The sequence below is a fragment of the Salmo salar genome, chromosome ssa29 (assembly GCF_905237065.1).
Source record: "Salmo salar chromosome ssa29, Ssal_v3.1, whole genome shotgun sequence".
Classification (NCBI taxonomy): domain Eukaryota; kingdom Metazoa; phylum Chordata; class Actinopteri; order Salmoniformes; family Salmonidae; genus Salmo; species Salmo salar.
In genome coordinates, this window is record NC_059470.1 from 23341080 (window position 1) to 23360456 (window position 19377).

The 19377-nt window shown below is 40.6% G+C and overlaps 1 protein-coding gene across 1 annotated transcript in view; it reads left to right on the forward strand.

Moving 5' to 3' along the window:
* LOC106590353 (apoptosis regulator Bcl-2) overlaps positions 1-11198 on the forward strand; it is a 68815-nt gene extending 57617 nt beyond the window's left edge. Inside the window, exon 3 of the mRNA XM_014181290.2 lies at positions 10079-11198. Within this exon, the coding sequence (XP_014036765.1) occupies positions 10079-10213 (135 nt within the window). The 3' untranslated portion in view covers positions 10214-11198. The remainder of the gene's footprint in view (positions 1-10078) is intronic.
* Positions 11199-19377: the final 8179 nt, after the last annotated feature.

Genomic DNA, 19377 nt, shown 5'->3' on the forward strand with positions numbered 1-19377 from the left:
TGGCCAACGCTCTTAACCGCTAGGCTACCTGCTACTTATATGTGTGATACCATGCACTGTAAAAGAGGCCGTTGTAAGCAGATCTAGGCTCTTGTCCCCAAAACAACAACTAAGAGTACTGTATCCGGAGATGAACCAAAACAGGACCAGCAGAAGGTAGCTTCAAGAGGAAGAGAGAGCAAGGGGATGAAATAAAAACCCATTAAGTAAAGTGGAGATGGGAGGGGACATGCCCCCACCCACCAAGATAGAGGGCCTGCCACGTGGGCCAATCTCATTACGCATAAGGCTTTCCTGAAAAAGCAACAGTCTGGCCCTTCTCTAGGTTCAGTGTCTGGTGTTCTGTTTCAACTCTCGGAGCCCTCCTAACCCACAATCCTCTCATATCAGTGTGGGGCCGCCCTCCCCCGGTCGCAGGGTTCAATGCCCCCCCCCCAAAAAAAGATACAAGCCGAGAAGGGGAGACATAGGAGGGAGGGGGATTGCACCTTGACCCAGTAATCCAATACATCCTAAAAAGGTAATTACTGCAGTTTAATCTCCTGACTCTGGTATAGTGCAATAGACAAAATACAAATCTCTCTCCCTCCGGGCTTTGTACATTTAACAGCATTATTCATGTCTCACTCGTACTTATGCCAATAGCATTGTTAGGCCTTAAAGAACAACAGTCAAACTGCGTTTCATCATTAAATGAAGGATATTCTCTGAGGTATAAAGTGTGAGGAAAGAATCCTATAACGTCTTGACTAAGCTGCAGCTCTATGTGTGCTACCGCAAGCTAGTTACAGCTCCCTGAGAATGTCTCAGTATCAGTTTTTCTATTAAACACAAGATAACATAATACCAAAATAAAATGTTAATCTTTCCTCTATGGAAAATAAAAAAAAACATCACACTGGGACAACATTGCATCTGCCCCAAACTACTTCATATAGACAAAATAATTTCCTGCTTTCTGCGTTGCACTCACCCAGCCGTGGGGTGCATACAGATGGAGGTGCACGTTCAGGCCCTGTGGCTACTACATCAAAGCGAACAACAAAAAAACTCCCCACCCCTACTCTCTCTCTACCACACACGCATGTTCACACACACACACCATGGCCTACACACTGATTGGATAGGACTGGGAGGATGTGTGCTTTTTAATTCCCTAATGCGTTTTTATCTGTGATGCTGACCCCCTGAGGAAGGGCAACCTGGGAAGGGCCACAGGGGCCCCTGAAGTAAGGGATGGGTCAACCTGTGCACAGCAGGGGGGTCCATCTTCACCTCCGCTACATTGCCTTAATGACTGAATCTTGTTTAACTCAAAGAGAAAAAACAGCTTTTAACACCTCATTAGTCCATGGGGCTCCCTGATAGTGCGCTGTAAGGAGAGGAACTGTTGCTAGGGTAACAGCTAAAAGGAAAGTTCCTTGAAATGAACAAATATAATTTCCATGTCGTGGTCAGGGGCACTAAGGGCATAGTTTGTGTGCTTGTGTCGCATGTTAATTTCCCCAGGTAGTCACACTATTTTGTTTTATTATTTAGTGTCTGTGACAAGCTATACAAAAGGTACTATGCATAAATCCCATGTTGATGTAGTTATTTCTGTATTTGACGTGTACTGTATGAATCATTCTAAAACGTTGAGCCGTTCTTCCGCAGTGGTCCTTTTAATTAGATGAATGCGCTAATTGTGCGTCTCTCTCTGCATAAGAGCATCTGCTAAATGACTAAAATGTCAAATGTAATTGTTGTTTGTGTATCCCAGCATGCATCTGTTCCAATGAGAACACTCCTCTTTGTAGGCAGCTCAGTATAGTGTGAACCGTGCTCTGTTCCCTTTCCCATGGTGCCTTTATATCTATGACCAGCTAATTCATTTGCTCAGCTGAAAACATGACGGGGGTCAAAAAACGGACCCAGAGGCCTGCTTCCACGTGATTGAATGGAGACATTGTAAGACATTCCTCCTGTTCAGCTCAGGGGTTGTGTGAGACTTGAGGTCTTTTTGGCTGTATGATAAAGTTGTCGGATTGTTACACGTTAGCTCTGGCTAGTGGCTGTGGGAAAGGATGTCATAACGTGCATGGCTCCTAGGAGGCCTGTGGGCCAAACACACATCATGGGATAGGCAGCAAGTGGATCAGCGAATTGTCACACGCTTGAACTCGGGAGTGTGTGAGTGTGTATCTGAGCTCATCATGGGACAACTCACACACTTCTGAACTCGGACTCCACAAAGACTCACATAATACAGCCACATCTGAATACAGTATACACACACAGCACACACACATACATACACACACAAACATTGTTAAATCTTATCACATCACTCTGTCAAGTTGTTTTTTCCAGGGCTGGCTACATTTAACATGTGATGTGACAAAGCCAGAGACATGGAGGCTATAACATGAACTATATTTCCTTGAACTTACAACAACAAATCAAAGGGCCCCGCTATTGAAGCCGATAACAGGTCCACTGTCATCTGACAGATTGGGTGGGCCTGGATTGGAAGCCTCCCCATTTTCAGAGAGGTTTGCTTCCTTTCTCCTTTATTGCGATATCCCTCTGGCAAACTCTTTTTAGAATGTCTGCCAGGAAAGAGGCCCTCACACTAAAATCTGTGTGTCTGCCGAGGCAAGGGGAGGAGGTTGGGGGGGGTTCAGCACATATGAGAGACAGGGACGTGTTGTTGCTTCTTGTTTTCTCAGTCATTCCACCTTAAGAAGACTACCATACCTCGAATTGACCCACCTACTCATTTGATCAAAGCGATTGAATATCAGAGAGAGAGAGAGAGACACACAGAGAGAAACACACAGAGAGAGACACACAGAGAGAGACACAGAGAGAGACACAGAGAGAGAAAGAGAGACAGCAACACAGAGAGAGTGAGAAAGAGAGAGATGGGAATGAGATTGGAATGAGACAGAGAGAGAGATGGGAATGAGATTGGAATGAGACAGAGAGAGAGATGGGAATGAGATTGGAATGAGACAGAGAGAGAGATGGGAATGAGATTGGAATGAGACAGAGAGAGAGATGGGAATGAGATGAGAGATGGGAATGAGAAAGTAGAAGAACGATAACGAGGGAGAAAGGAATGAGAGCGATGGAAATTAGAAAGAGAAAGAAAAAAAGAGAGTTTGATTGTCAGTTTGATTGTCTCTCCACGATAAGCCATTTTATCATGCTGACCCTCCAATGAACCGAGAGAGGAAACTCCCCAGACGAAGAATTCCCCCATTACCCAGTCTATGCCCTAATCAGCATATCATGCAAATGAGTCTAAATCCCAGCCATTTGGCTAATCCCCTGGATTAAACGACCTAATCAAGCCCCTATTAACCCATGTGTGGGTATAGTGAGTCAGAGCCTGTCACATTTGGCAGGCTATGTTACAGTACCTGGGCTTTGATCCAAGGCATTAGGGGAAACTCTGGGAAAGGGCTTCGTTGACTTCTTGGGCTGCATACAAAGCAAAGTCTGTATAACAAAGAATGACATCTGTTTATCTCGCAATTATTGGATGTGGCATTCTGAAGATTCACAACTGAGTCTAACCCTTTGTAAAAAATCTCAGTAAATATTAGTACAAAGGCAAGTGAATAACCATATTTTTTTATTCACCTAGGGAAGATCTCAATTGAATACTCCTCGCGTCTTCTTTCGTCATCTCCTTCTCAAAACTCATTGGATGAAAAAGACAGAAGTCCCTCCCCTCTGACCTTCTCCTCCAATTGGTTTTGAGAAGGAGACGAGGAGAGAGGATGCGAGGAGTATGCAATTGAGATCTTCGCCTAGACACTGTCAGCATTAGCAGTATGTAATCCAAAACAACCCACTCGGCCACACACTGGTTGAATCAACATTGTTTCCAAGTCATTTAAAAGAAATGACGTTGAACCAACGTCGACTAGACGTTGAATTGACGTATGTGCCCAGTGGGAAGTAGGCTAGTATATCCTGGTGACCATGACAGCACTGGTAAAACCTGCTGGGTTCCGGCTCGGTTACCTCAGTTAGCTAGCTCAGCTCCTCCAGCAGGTCAGAGTTGTGTTCAGAATCCATTAGCGCTGTCTTTGGGCAAACCTAGCTGGTCGGTTTAAACACACGCTGGAAGCTCACCTAATGACATGTTTGCCGAGGTGGGGAAAAAAATGTAAAGCAAACAGAGATGACAACATGTTGGAAATCCAAGGGCCCTGTCTGTCACCGACCCTCTGGCTAGTTAACAGGACCATACAGCAACCTGAAGAGAGGGATATTAGGACAGCACCATACAGCAACCTGAAGAGAGGGATATTAGGACAGCACCATACAGCAACCTGAAGAGAGGGATATTAGGACAGCACCATACAGCAACCTGAAGAGAGGGATATTAGGACAGCACCATACAGCAACCTGAAGAGAGGGATATTAGGACAGCACCATACAGCAACCTGAAGAGAGGGATATTAGGACAGCACCATACAGCAACCTGAAGAGAGGGATATTAGGACAGCACCATACAGCAACCTGAAGCGAGGGATATTAGGACAGCACCATACAGCAACCTGAAAAGAGGGATATTAGGACAGCACCATACAGAAACCTGAAGAGAGGGATATTAGGACAGCACCATAGAGCAACTTGAAGAAAGATAGATATTAGGAGGACAGCACCATAGAGCAACCTGAAGAGAGAGATATTAGGACAGAACCATAGAGCAACCTGGAGAGAGATATATTAGGACAGCACCATAGAGCAACCTGAAGAGAGAGATATTAGGACAGCACCATAGAGCAACCTGGAGAGAGAGAGAGAGAGAGAGAGAGAGAGATATTAGGACAGCACCATAGAGCAACCTGAAGAGAGAGATATTAGGACAGCACCATAGAGGAACCTGGAGAGAGAGAGAGATATTAGGACAGCACCATAGAGCGACCTGAAGAGAGAAAGAGATATTAGGACAGCACCATAGAGGGACCTGGAGAGAGAAGGAGAAATATTAGGACAGCACCATAGAGCAACCTGAAGAGAGAGATATTAGGACAGCACCATAGAGGAACCTGGAGAGAGAGAGAGATATTAGGACAGCACCATAGAGCGACCTGAAGAGAGAAAGAGATATTAGGACAGCACCATAGAGGAACCTGGAGAGAGAGAGAAATATTAGGACAGCACCATAGAGCAACCTGGAGAGAGAAAGAGATATTAGGACAGCACCATAGAGCGACCTGAAGAGAGAAAGAGATATTAGGACAGCAACATAGAGCAACCTGAAGAGAGAGATATTAGGACAGCACCATAGAGGAACCTGGAGAGAGAGAGAAATATTAGGACAGCACCATAGAGCGACCTGAAGAGAGAAAGAGATATTAGGACAGCACCATAGAGGAACCTGGAGAGAGAGAGAAATATTAGGACAGCACCATAGAGCGACCTGAAGAGAGAAAGAGATATTAGGACAGCACCATAGAGCAACCTGAAGAGAGAGATATTAGGACAGCACCATAGAGGCACCTGGAGAGAGAGATATTAGGACAGCACCATAGAGCAACCTGGAGAGAGAAAGAGAAGAAAGAAGGGGGAGAGAGGGGGGCGATAGAGGGGTGGGGGGTTGGTGTGTGTGTATCAGGTGATCAACAAAGCAGCTGTTGTTGCAGGTGTAAACACCTAATAGCCCTTGCTTGTGTGTCATAATGAAATACACACCGCAGGTCCACTTCATCTGGCCAGAGTGGCAACCATCGTGACGAGAGAATGGAATAAACCATGACATCAAACCAGCGTTGTCCATGTTATGGACAGCTCTCTATCATGGTGCTACTGTGTAGCCCCATACTGTAGAAGTCTGACCGTGACAGCAGAGAGCCAGTGTGACATTTATGGTTTACAGTACATGCACGAGGTTGTTTTGTTGACACTGGATATGCATGATGAACTGTACTCTCCTGGACACCTGTTCCCCTCGCTGGAATCAATGAATGGAATTACCCGTGATATGACATTTATTAATATGCTAATGAGGTACATATGCTAATGATGCAGTTCCTATGGTGAAGCTGATGTGTCCAGACTGAGCCAATCTAGGAATTTCCCATGATGTCATCAATCTATTTTTGTTTAATGTGTGTTCTCGTAATTGTAAACTTTGAAAGATGCTCCCCTCGATTTCCCACTTTTATTACAGTAAGCACCTTGGTGGATATTGGAAATGTAAACAATGGCTATGTACATCATATTGCTGGAAGAGAGGGTATTTTGTACATAATATGATGCGGTGCTCTTCATTTTTATTTATTTATTTATTTATTTCACCTTTATTTAACCAGGTAGGCAAGTTGAGAACAAGTTCTCAGTTCCAATTGCGACCTGGCCAAGATAAAGCAAAGCAGTTCGACACATACAACAACACAGAGTTACACATGGAGTAAAACAAACATACAGTCAATAATACAGTAGAAAAATAAGTCTATATGCAATGTGAGCAAATGAGGTGACATAAAGGAGGTAAAGGCAAAAAAATCAATGGTGGCAAAGTAAATACAATATAGCAAGTAAAACACTGGAATGGTAGATTTGTAGTGGAAGAAAGTGCAAAGTAGAAATATAAATAATGGGGTGCAAAGGAGCAAAATAAATAAATAAATACAGTAGGGGAAGAGGTAGTTGTTTAGGCTAAATTATATTCATGCTCCAAGACACAGGATATCGACCTGTGGCTGTCAGAGAAATGGTCAAAGACGTGCATTTTTCTCATTAACATATAGTTTAAAATTAGGGAAAGTACGTGTGTATGGGAAATTGGGAAGATTCCATACTGGAAGGCTACGTTTTTATCCTATCCATTCTGACTAGAGGATTATCCTAGGTTATGAAGACAGACTTTTGTGTGAGCTACACTAATGAATCTGTGGTGCTGAATATTGCATCGGCACTCTGACTTGAGCTCGGAAGAGATGTGAACTCTAGCCAGAGTACTCAGCAGCACATTTCCTCTCTCTCTCTCCTTCGACTCTGAGTCATTTTGATGTGCAACAGTTGTGGGTTAACCTCCTACCAGCACCAGAAGCATACCGTTACCGCTCCTTCTCTTTCCACCCTTTCCTCTCGGTCTCTCCTCTTCACGTCTCGTCATCTTCTCTAGCTGGTTTTGATGTGCAGCGGTTGTGGGTTAAACTCCTCCCAGGCAGCACATTGGGGAAGCTTCCTTCCTGCAAGCTGTTTAGGGCTAAGAAGCTAAAAAATGGGTCTGCCCTGCAGATATTCTCTCCACTGACAAGATGCTGGAACCAGTGGGAAGGGGAATCATACAATCCAAACAATTGCGCACGAGCCGGCCCCTCACTGGGCTAGAACACTGGGGCCTGAACGCAGCCTACGGGCTTGAGCTGCAGATGAGAGACTGTGCCAAATGTAATGTGGTACAAGCACGCTGCAATAAAAACACGGCTTTACTTATTAAGCAGTCTACTCCACTGTGTATGGGGTCTGGGGAGGGGAGGAGAAAACGGAGGCACACTAGTATTCAGTTTACCAACCACACACACACACACACACTGGGATCTAGGGTTCTGGAGCTTAAAGCTACAATTTGTAGCTTCGCTATACTCGCATTAACATCTGCTAACCATGTGTATGTGACCAATAAAATTTGATTTGATTTGTAACTTTTTATGCGACCATACCAAATTCACATAGAAATGTGAGTTATAGATCTTTCTTTCTCCTTGAAAGCAAGTCAAATAAGCGGTAGATCCATGTACGCTATTTCTATGCTTCCTGTTCTTCCGTTTAGTTTTTGCGTCTTCTACTTTCAGTTTTGTGCCCCAACTTCAAACAGCTGAAAATATCATATTTTTGGTTATGGAAAATATATTTCACAGCAGTTTAGATAGTTGAATTATTTTCTACACAATGACTGCTTGTTTTGTCATATAAACTGAAATTAGGAGAACTATTTAAATTTCAGCAACCAAAGGCCATAGAAAAGACACACACACTCAGATTTCACAAGGTCTGGGAATACAGTGTTACATATCCAGCTCTTAGTACACAACCTGAGTCGCATACACACAGGAATACAGTTTACAGTGCTAAACAACCTTAAAAATATGTTAAACACTGGAGGCAGTCTAGCACTGGAGGCAGTCAAGCACTGGAGGCAGTCTAGCACTGGAGGCAGTCTAGCACTGGAGGCAGGCAGTCTAGCACTGGAGGCAGTCAAGCACTGGAGGCAGTCTAGCACTGGAGGCAGTCTAGCACTGGAGGCAGTCAAGCACTGGAGGCAGTCTAGCACTGGAGGCAGTCTAGCACTGGAGGCAGTCAAGCACTGGAGGCAGTCTAGCACTGGAGGCAGTATTGTATGCTCTAACTTTGTAAAGATTTAATCTGAAGACGCTGTACTGTGTATTGTTATAGTGTATTGTACTGTGTATTGTTATATTGTACTGTACTGTGTGTTGTTATATTGTACTGTACTGTGTATTGTTATATTGTACTGTATTGTTATATTGTACTGTGTTGTTATATTGTACTGTACTGTGTATTATTATATTGTACTGTACTGTGTGTTGTTATATTGTACTGTACTGTGTGTTGTTATATTGTACTGTACTGTGTGTTGTTATATTGTACTGTACTGTGTATTATTATATTGAGCTATACTGTGTGTTGTTATATTGTACTGTACTGTGTATTATTATATTGTACTGTACTGTGTGTTATATTGTACTGTACTGTGTGTTGTTATATTGTACTGTACTGTGTGTTATATTGTACTGTACTGTGTATTATTATATTGTACTGTACTGTGTGTTGTTATATTGTACTGTACTGTGTATTATTATATTGTACTGTACTGTGTATTATTATATTGTACTGTACTGTGTGTTGTTATATTGTACTGTACTGTGTGTTGTTATATTGTACTGTACTGTGTATTATTATATTGTACTGTACTGTGTGTTGTTATATTGTACTGTACTGTGTGTTGTTATATTGTACTGTATTGTGTATTATTATATTGTACTGTACTGTGTATTATTATATTGTACTGTACTGTGTGTTGTTATATTGTACTGTACTGTGTATTATTATATTGAGCTATACTGTGTGTTGTTATATTGTACTGTACTGTATATTATTATATTGTACTGTACTGTGTGTTGTTATATTGTACTGTACTGTGTGTTGTTATATTGTACTGTATTGTGTATTATTATATTGTACTGTACTGTGTGTTGTTATATTGTACTGTATTGTGTATTATTATATTGTACTGTACTGTGTGTTGTTATATTGCATCAGATATTCATTCCTAATTTTTCCATCCAGTTTTTTAAAAGCAACAAATTACCAGGAACAGGTATTCATTAGGGTTATCCCCTTGCTTGTCATATTAGTATTACACTCTATTACATTCCACTGAACATGTTGGGGGAAGAAGCGGAACGTTTCCTTGTAACCGGACCAGTGGACAGATTTGGGGAAGAACCTGAACATTTCCCCTTGTTTCAAAACCAGATAATATGCACAGATACATTTGTTTGTGGTTTGTAGTTGTGTGGGATCGGATGTTTTGGTCTTACTTACTTACTGTATGCCTGGTATGCAAAGAAGCTGTGTGTGTGTGTGTGTGTGTGTGTGTGTGTGTGTGTGTGTGTGTGTGTGTGTGTGTGTGTGTGTGTGTGTGTGTGTGTGTGTGTGTGTGTGTGGGTGTGTGTGTGTGTGTGTGGGTGTGTGTGTGGGTGGGAGGCATGACGCTAAGGAGCTTTCTTGCTGAGACGCTGGCTGTGAGACATGGTCGTCTATTCCTCTGTCTTTTGTCCCTGTGTGTACCACAGACAGAGGAGGCTCAGGGATAGAGCCACAGAGATATGGGCCCCATGTAGCCATGGTCATTGAGACATTTTACTGATGCATAGTGTCTATATAGATCTATGAAAGAATTACATTGAGGGCTTGATGATGCACAAACTGATATTATAACAAACTCATTTACATAGCGAGTGAATGTTCAGTAATTAGAATAAAGTAGTGATGATACTAACCTCTCCCTCTCTCTCTCTCTCTCTCTCTCTCTCTTTCTCAGGACGCCTTTGTGGAGATCTATGGGCAGCAGAGGATCTCTGTCTTCCACTCCTGGCCCTACCTAAAGACAGTGTTCGGCCTGGCCGCCCTGGGTGCAGCCGGAGTCACCATTGGAGCGTTGTTCATCCAGAAGTGATATAAAAGACCCCAGAGGATCTTTCCCCTCCCTCTCGCCTCTCCTAATAGGTCCTTACCCAGTAGCCCAAAAAAAGAAAGGCAAACAGCACTTTTTTCCCTTGAAAAACTGGCCACATATAACTTTGCTGTGCACGGACTACAATATTTCGTCTCTCGTTCCTCGCTCTTTCTTTTCTCTTTGAAAGCTCCTCACAGCTCAGCACTGCCCATCCCGGGCCTGTAGCCCGGTTCAATCCCAGAGCTCCCGGGTCTTCAAAGGAGACCGCACTGCTCTGTTGCTTTGTTGCTCGTTTCATACCCCATGACCCGTCCTCTTGCGTATTGAAAAAATGAAAAAGAAAAACAAGTATACAAATCAATCACATGGAACGCAAGATGTTTTTTCTGACAAATGCAGCCTTGTATATTCTTACAGATGGATTCACCCATGCGTACTGTATACTAGACAGCTACCAACAGGGCATATCCTTGGAAAGATTGCATACACACTTTCTTGATCATTTTATACTAATGCATTAACACATACCAACGGGTAGATACTGAATGTTGCAGGCAAACATATTCACACAAACTCATGTGTGTGCTCTAACAATTAAACAAACGACTTTTACGATGTATGGTTAATGAACGTAAGACAAGTGATTGTTTATTCATAAACTGAAAAACAAGATTTTCTTTCTTTTTAATAACTATTTTCAGCATGATTCTGTGGTATATGTAGCATGTAACATTGACAGAAAAGTTTTAAAAAATTTAAGAACATCCCAAATGTACTGTACATACAGCTACCATCGCCAGCATGAGTGGTGAAAGTGGTCGTTTTTGCCTGAGTGACCATTTATGCATGATGACTTTTGATGACAGGAATTATTGGTTTGTTTTTCTAGTTTGGGTGGTGAAGGCTCACTGTGCACAAACCCCCAAGGCAACTTCAATCAAATCCAATAGATGTGAGAATTTCCTATTAAAGTTCTTGTCTCTGATTCGTCCCCCATGTTTCTTTGTTTGTGGAACACAAGAGCGTGTCTAAATGTTGAGAAGGAATATTCTCTGGAGTTTCTCTCACTTACTGTATATTCTAAGGATCGAAAGACATTTTCAAGCACACCTGAATGTATTTTAGCCGGTCCCAATTTGCCACCTACCCAATCCCTTTGGCCCAAAGCCTTCGATGGGATAGTAAAACGAGGACAGTAAAACAAGGAAAATTTGTCAGTCCCCACATGGAAAAAGGTTGTTTTAAGCTTAGGGCTTAGGTTTAGGGTTTGGGTTGAAATGAGTGTTAGAGTTAGGGTTTGGGTTAAGTTAGGGTTACATGCTGACTACACCGGCCACACACGTGTCCACATGCTTCATCGCACTCCTGTTGATTTCATCAATCCACACCAGACGTGATCATGACACACAGGTTAAAATATTAAAACCAACTATATTCATTTGGGGGCAGATCAAAACACAGCTTCATGGACATTTAGCTAGCTGGCTGTTGCTAGTTTGTCCTGGGAGATGAGCATTTGAGATCAGGATTTGAACCAGCAACCTTTTGGTTACTGGTCCACCACTCTTCACTGCTAGGCTACCTGCCGTCCCAGGAGTTAAGGAAAATAGGATATTAAGTGGGAATGAATTGTTTGGGCCCCACAAGGATAGTACACTGAACAAGATTTGTTTACATCCCTGTTAGTGAGTATTTCTCCTTTGCCAACATAATTCATCCACCTGACAGGTGTGGCATATCAAGAAGCTAATTAAACAGCATGATCATTTCACAGGTGCTAGGGACAATAAAAGGCCACTCTAAAATGTGCAGTTTTGTCACACAACACAATGCCACAGATGTCTCAAGTTTTGAGGGTGTGCAATTAGCATGCTGACTGCAGGAATGTCCACCAGAGCTGTTGCCAGAGAGTTGAATGTTCTGAAACATAGTTGAAAATGTCCCAGTTATTCCGTGGCCTGCATACTTACCATGTTTGGGATGCTCTGGATCGACGTGTACAACAGCGTGTTCCAGTTACCGCCAATATCCAGAAAGGAGTGGGCGTTATTTCAAACGTGTTGCACTGAATGAGGCAAATGGTGGTCACACCAGATACTGACTGGTTTTCTAATTCACACCCCTACATTTATTTAAGGTATCTGTGACCAACAGAAGCATATCTGTTTTCCCAGTCATGTGAAATCCATAGATTATGGCCTAATGAATTTATTTAAATTGCCTGATTTCCAGTGGTGTAAAGTACTTATGTGAAAATACTTGTAGTTTTGGGGTATTTGTACTTAACTATTCATATTTTAGACAACTTTTACTTTTACTTCACTACATGCCTAAAGAAAATGATGTACTTTTTACTCCGTACATTTTCCCTGACACTCAAAAGTACTCATTACATTTTGAATGCTTAGCAGGACAGGAAAATGGTATAATTCACACACAAGTTTCGTTTGTAAATTATGTCTGAGTGATGGAGCGTGCCCCTGGCTATCCGTAAAAATAAAATACATTTTTTTTTAAATGGTGCCATCTGGTTTGCTTAATATAAGGAATTTGAAATGATTTATTCTTTGACACTTTTTTAAATTATTTAACTAGGCAAGTCAGTTAAGAACAAATTCTTATTTACAATGACGGCCTCCCCCGGCCAAACCTGGTCGACGCTTGGCCAATTGTGCACCACCCTATGGGACTCCCAATCACGGCCGGATGTGATACTGCCTGGATTCAAACCAGGGACTGTAGTGACACCTCTTGCACTGAGATGCAGTGCCTTAGAATGCTGCTCCACTCGGGCCGAAATTACATTTACTTTTGATACTAAAGTATATTTAAAACCAAATAGTTTCAGACTTTTACTCATGTAGGATTTTACTGGGTGACTTTCACTTTTACTTGAGTCATTTTCTATTAAGGAATCTTTACTTTTACTCAAGTATGACAATTGGGTACTTTTTCCACCACTGCTGATTTCCTTATATGAACTGTAGCTCAGTAAAATATTAGAAATTGTTGCATGTTGGGTTTATATTTTTGTTCAGTATAAAACAAAAGTGTGTGTGCGAGCTGTAGAGAACAGAAGGGCTATTGAAGCTGCTATGGGAAAATAAGTTTGATAGGGCTATGGTTTGGTGGCGTTCCAGAATCCCCTCCACCTCCCACCCAAGGTCACAGAACGGTTCATTCCACAGGTGTGTTTCTGCTATTACACCCCCTTTTCTTAAATTTTTCTCTCTCTCCCCCAACCCCCCTTTCTGCCACTCTCGCTTGCACACGTGTGCTTAGACATACGCACACAAACACACAAGATGGTGCCGACAGACACGGTCACCCTGATTCTAGCTCCTAGCCAACTTTGCAGTATTTGTGTTTGTTATTTCTTACGTAATTTGCTTAGAACGCTTCTAGTACTATTAACTACAGCCGAAAATAACTTTTGGATATTAGATCAGCGGTCACTCACCAGAAATTCGACTTGTTCCTAGAACCTGGATCCTTTGTTTGAACTGCTCATGGCAGATCCATTCATCCCGGGTGGTTCTCCAAAATGTTGCCGTCGGAGAAGAGGAAGGAGGAGTGGGGTCTTAGTCACACTCAGGAAGCGTGCATACCACCCACCGCTTATAGTCCAGTCCCTGGACTATAAAATAGATGAGCTCAGAGCGAGGATCTCCTTCCAGAGAGACATAAGGGACTTTAACATATGGGGGTTGAATGGGGGTTGAACAAAGAAAACAGAAAAATCTAATCTGTCTGCTGCTGCTTCCGCCTAAGAGAGAGATGCATCGATCATCTGGTATCAGATAACGGCCCAAGTCTACTCCGATGGGAGGGTTTATTTTCCGATCAGCAGAGGCAGACATTGAGGCACGACTCTATCTGTCAGGGAGACACGAGGATGTTGCTGATATATTTAAGGTTCTTATTGGACAGAGGGGATTTTCCAAGGTCTCTGGTTGGTTACCCCTGATGTCTAACTACTGTCATGGTACCTACTGATTAGCTATATCCATAGAAAAGCAGGGGACTGTTCATGAGGGTACAAGGTTAGGATTAAGATAGAAATGTATTGTGAGTTGAGATTAATTAGACTGAAACTTCCAGTCACATAGAAACCATAAGGAAGCCGTGGAGTTTGCATATAGTATCTTAACTAAGGGTTGTAGGACCCACCAAATAAATCTATTCTGTTTCTGTAGATTGTGTGATAAGTCTGTTAAAGCTGAACATACAAAGGAAGCTCCAAAAAAATGTTGGTTGTTTGACAGCTTTTTTTATTTTCCCACAGCTCGCTCGCTTATCAGACTAGACAGATCAGGTCATTCATTTTCTTTTGAACTTCCATCCTCTTGAACTTATACAGTTTTTTTTCTATCCTCAGTTTTCACAGTTTACATTGCAACATAAAAATATAAATCCTATATGCAACAATCATAGCTACATTCTGTATTAATTCACTTTTACTCATTAGATGCACAGGTCCATGAAATGTCTTCCTGAAGCTGCAGATTGAAATGAAAATAGCAAATATAATGCATAACAAATGGAATCATTATTTCCATATGGAAAAATGTAACGTTTTACTGCACTTATTAAAATAAATACTCAAATACTTCTCAAGTATGGCAATGTCAGTGATAGCAGTACTGTACTTTGGTACTTTGTCCTGTATCATCAAGAAAATGTCTGATCAAACCCAGACACCCCATGCACAGCAGACTGGTGCGTGATGTTTCTGGAATTGACATCCATCACGTTCTTTGACTGCAATGAAGATCCTAAATATGTTTTAAACCAGCGGTTTTCTCTATCCAGAAAGAAGTGAGAGCGGTTTTGAACAGCACATACAGATTGTATGGATTAGTAACTGTATATTGACCTAAACAAAAACCACGAAGATGTGATAGCCTACCAATCTTACCAATACATGGGTGAGGGCTATTTCCATAAACCACAGTTTGTTCACAAAACTGATATCAATTATGTATTTATTATTTGACTTAACTGTTATATGTTTACAGATTTATATGAAATATGACCTATAATGAATTAAAATATGAGGTAAGGTAATTAAGTATGTAAAAATTGCTTTTCTGTATTGGAAAGGTGTGGGCGTACCCCAAGAACAGAATGCTGGGGGTGTATAGCACTCAAAAAAACGATTTATGACAAGTTAACAGCTGATTGGCCAGCTCATTGGCCAAGGTGAAGTCACGTTATATGAGGAAATAGCAAGCATTTTTGAGATACAAGTTTGAGGTGGGTTTTTTCTCTAATTCATACTTTGGCAACAAATACGAGTATAGAACAAGTAAATATTATTTGGGTATGAGTTAACAGAATATGAACATTTAAAAGTGAGATTTTCACTGGATAGTTACTTTAATTTATGCATATTTCACTGCTAAGGCATAAATAGTTTTGATAAACTGTACACACAGTCCATCTAGCAGTATTTGACTGGTCCAAATTTGCGCCTGTTGTTGTTTGGGACTAAAACTAAAACACGTAGGACAAGCAGAAGAAAATAAGATCGTAAAATGAGGACAGTTTTGTATCTTCCTTCTGTTGTTGATTCACCTATTAGCAATCTTTTTTCTCAGTGAAATCTAACTATATACAATAGTATTGCATTGATACTGTATATGCACATAAATTGGTTTACAATTAAGTTATTTCATTATAATTCTATATGTAGGCTACATGTCTCTAGTCTCCATGGTAATATCTCATTGTATAGCCATTCTACTTCATTATGTATGATGATAACACTTTAATCGCTCTGTGTAATTTTAATATCTTTGATAATAGTTCAAGCATGACTATCTGGTTATTTAACATTATTTTTAAAAAGAGAGAAAAAAAGGTAATTTGTGAAGAAAAAGCAAGGCTTGAGGTCCTAGTATGCCAAGACACAAGCATTCATGGATATTTTTGAATATGTTGTTTTGCTTCTGACTATGAGATCAGTTTGTTTAATGTGTATGCTTTGACATTTATTTTGTAGACCTTACAGTGAAATGCTTACTTACAAGCCCTTAACCAACAATGCAGTTTAAAAAAAAAGAGAGTTAGATAGATAAGTAATTTTTTTTTAAATAAAAGTAACAAATAACAAAGTGCACTTTGTCCTTAGATTGCTAACAATGAAACTAAACAAATATGTACATTTTGTATTTGGGTGTACTATTCCTTTAACATGCTGTTTAAAACAAGAATGGTTTACTTAGACTCATGAATAGCACTCCCAGTATGCTATCTTCAAACTGCACAGTACTGTATGGACGACATTAAGAGCTCCATACACTCAAGTGTAGTAAGGTGTGTGTGTGTGTGTGTGTGTGTGTGTGTGTGTGTGTGTGTGTGTGTGTGTGTGTGTGTGTGTGTGTGTGTGTGTGTGTGTGTTGAATACTCTGGGTACTACACACACACACACACACACATCAGTGGTATAAATCATGGCTTCCCATTGCAGTATTACAGTAATAATCACCTAAGAGAAGGAACAAAGCAGTGAAGTGTGACAATGACTCAGTTCGAGGTCGCTAGCGTCAAAAAGCCCCCTGGTGTAGGCCTGTACCAAATAGCAACCCCTGCTCTCTATTCTGCCTGCCTCTCTACTGCTGTTACAGCTACTACAGAGGTCGATGATGATGAGGATGAGGATGATGATCGTCATCATCAGGTGGTCATCATATCACTGATAACGATGATCACCTCTATTGATCAAGATAATGATCTGGGTTAATCCATTGCCAACAGTCTAATTACTGCTGTTTATCTCCCTGGACAACCAGGGTTCCAAATTATGCTGCAATAACCACTCTTAGCATCCTACACCCGCAGGACTTAACCCCCGTCTACAGACTCCCAACATACTGTACCATCATGATACATGGGAAGGAAACAGTGTGGGATCTACATCCCGCATGGAACTGTGAAATGCATTTCATTTGTGTCCAGAGTTCTCACTGTTGAAAAGAAAATCACACACTCAATGTATGAAATACTTCAGCTGCAGAGAAGAAGGAGAATTAAAAAAAAAGTTTTTAGTTGACAGTTTCGCTTGTGGGGTTGGCAATTGTGTGGATAGCTAGAATATTGCTGGCATCGAGTGCTGTTTTCTCGCACTCTCGGGTATCGAAAACTGATGACTGTGACGGAATTTAAGACCGTGTTTAATTTCAGGGTTAGAAATGGAAGTGGAGAACAGGAGTATGTTTGGTTTTGCTTTTTGTACAGAATTTTTTTTTATACGATTTCAGAAACTTGTGCTTAAAAATGAATTAATGTTGCTGCAGCTAACCATCAGTTTAACCAATTTTTCCTTTATAGGAATTCATCCACAATTTACGTTGGTCACAGTATGTTTTACTTTGTTTATAAAAAAGAATCCATCTTAAAATAAGGCTCCAAAACAAGAATAGATTCTCAGCCCTGAAAGTGAGAGCAATGTTACAAAAAAGTGAGAGCAATGTTAGATGTTTGTGTCATGTTAAAGAGGTAGTTTACTCAAAATACAAATGAACACAGCCAAGGAAAGGGAAAGGGGGATACCTAGGCAGTTGTACAACTGAATGCCTTTGACTGAAATGTGTCTTCCGCATTTAATTCAACCCCTCAGGTAACTGGCAAAATCATAATCATTTGTATTTAAAGTGAACTATCCTTTTAAGACGACACAAAGGCCTCATACACTAGGGCTGAGCGATTAGTGCTTTTTGATGTCAGTTTGGTTTCATTATTAAAAAAATACAATTTAATCATGGATTTCGGTTTTGATTATTTGGGTTGAATGCTGTAACACAGAATAAAACAATAAAAGTCCCATGATGGTAGCGACTGCTCATTACTGCTTATCACTAATTAACCATAATTTTTTCACATTACTTTCATAAAATATTTCATTTGTGTATATTACATTTTTATTTTCATTTTTATTTGATACTTTATTATTTCATTCCCAGTGGTGGAAAAAGTACCCAATTGTCATACTTGAGTAAAAGTAAAGATACCTTAATAGAAAATGACTCAAGTAAAAGTGAAGACTTTTCAAGTAAAAGTGTAAAGTCTAAAAGTATTTAAGTATACTTAAGTATCAAAAGTAAATTTAATTGCAAAAAATATATTTAAGTATCAAAAGTAAGTATAAATAATTTAAAATGACTTATATTAGGCAATCCAAACAGCACAATCCAATGTCAGTCTGAAGAGATAAGACACACTATGACAAAACTGTGTTAGAAGATGTTTGTGGATCATATGGAAACCAAATGGGTAAACATCTTTTATAACAATCAATTATTTATTGTTTCAATAATCTTTCGGGAGAGTTAGAGAGGAACAGAGAGAAAAAAGCGAGCGATTGAGAGAAAGACATGACTGTGTTGCATAAGACCATGTCAATCTCAAGAGATAGACTTGACTGTGTTGCACAATCCAATGTCAGTCTCAAAAGATAAGACACACTATGACAAAACTGTGTTAGAAGATGTTTGTGGATCACATGGAAACCAAATGGGCTAACATCTTTTATAATAAACAATTTTATTGTTTCAAGAATCTTTCAGGACACTCCGCTTGTAAGAGCATTGTCAAACTGAGCCAAACTCTTTAGATCTGTTTCCTGGACAGAGATTAGTCCTGGGCTAAAAAACAACTCTAAATGGAGGATCTCCACTGAAAACCCTTTTTAGTCCAGTACTAGGCTTAAACTGTGTCCGGGAAAACCAGTCCTCAGAATCAGGTGTTGTGTGTTGTCTTCATCAGTGTATGAAATTGGATGAGACCAAAGAGACATTAGGGTTTGAGTTTCGTTAGAAACTGTTGATGTCACTTTTCGTGTATAGTCATGAGGTAGTTCGTCTTGAGTCTCAGGCGATGGTCACCAGTAAATGCAAAAGCAGAAGTGAGCTCAGCCACACTTGAGCTGAAAAAAAGAGTATCTTAGTTAAGGTTAAATATTATAACCACTTATGTTGTGAGTCAGCAATTCACAAAATGGGGTATGAAGCCATTTGGTTGACTTGAGAAAAAGTGATTCAACCGATTCGACCAAATCATTAGGCACATTGTCTCTGTTCAAATGTTCACACTACCATTAGATTGAAGCTATGAATTGGATATGCATTGTAAGTGGTTTGCTAGTACAGTGAGGGAAAAAAGTA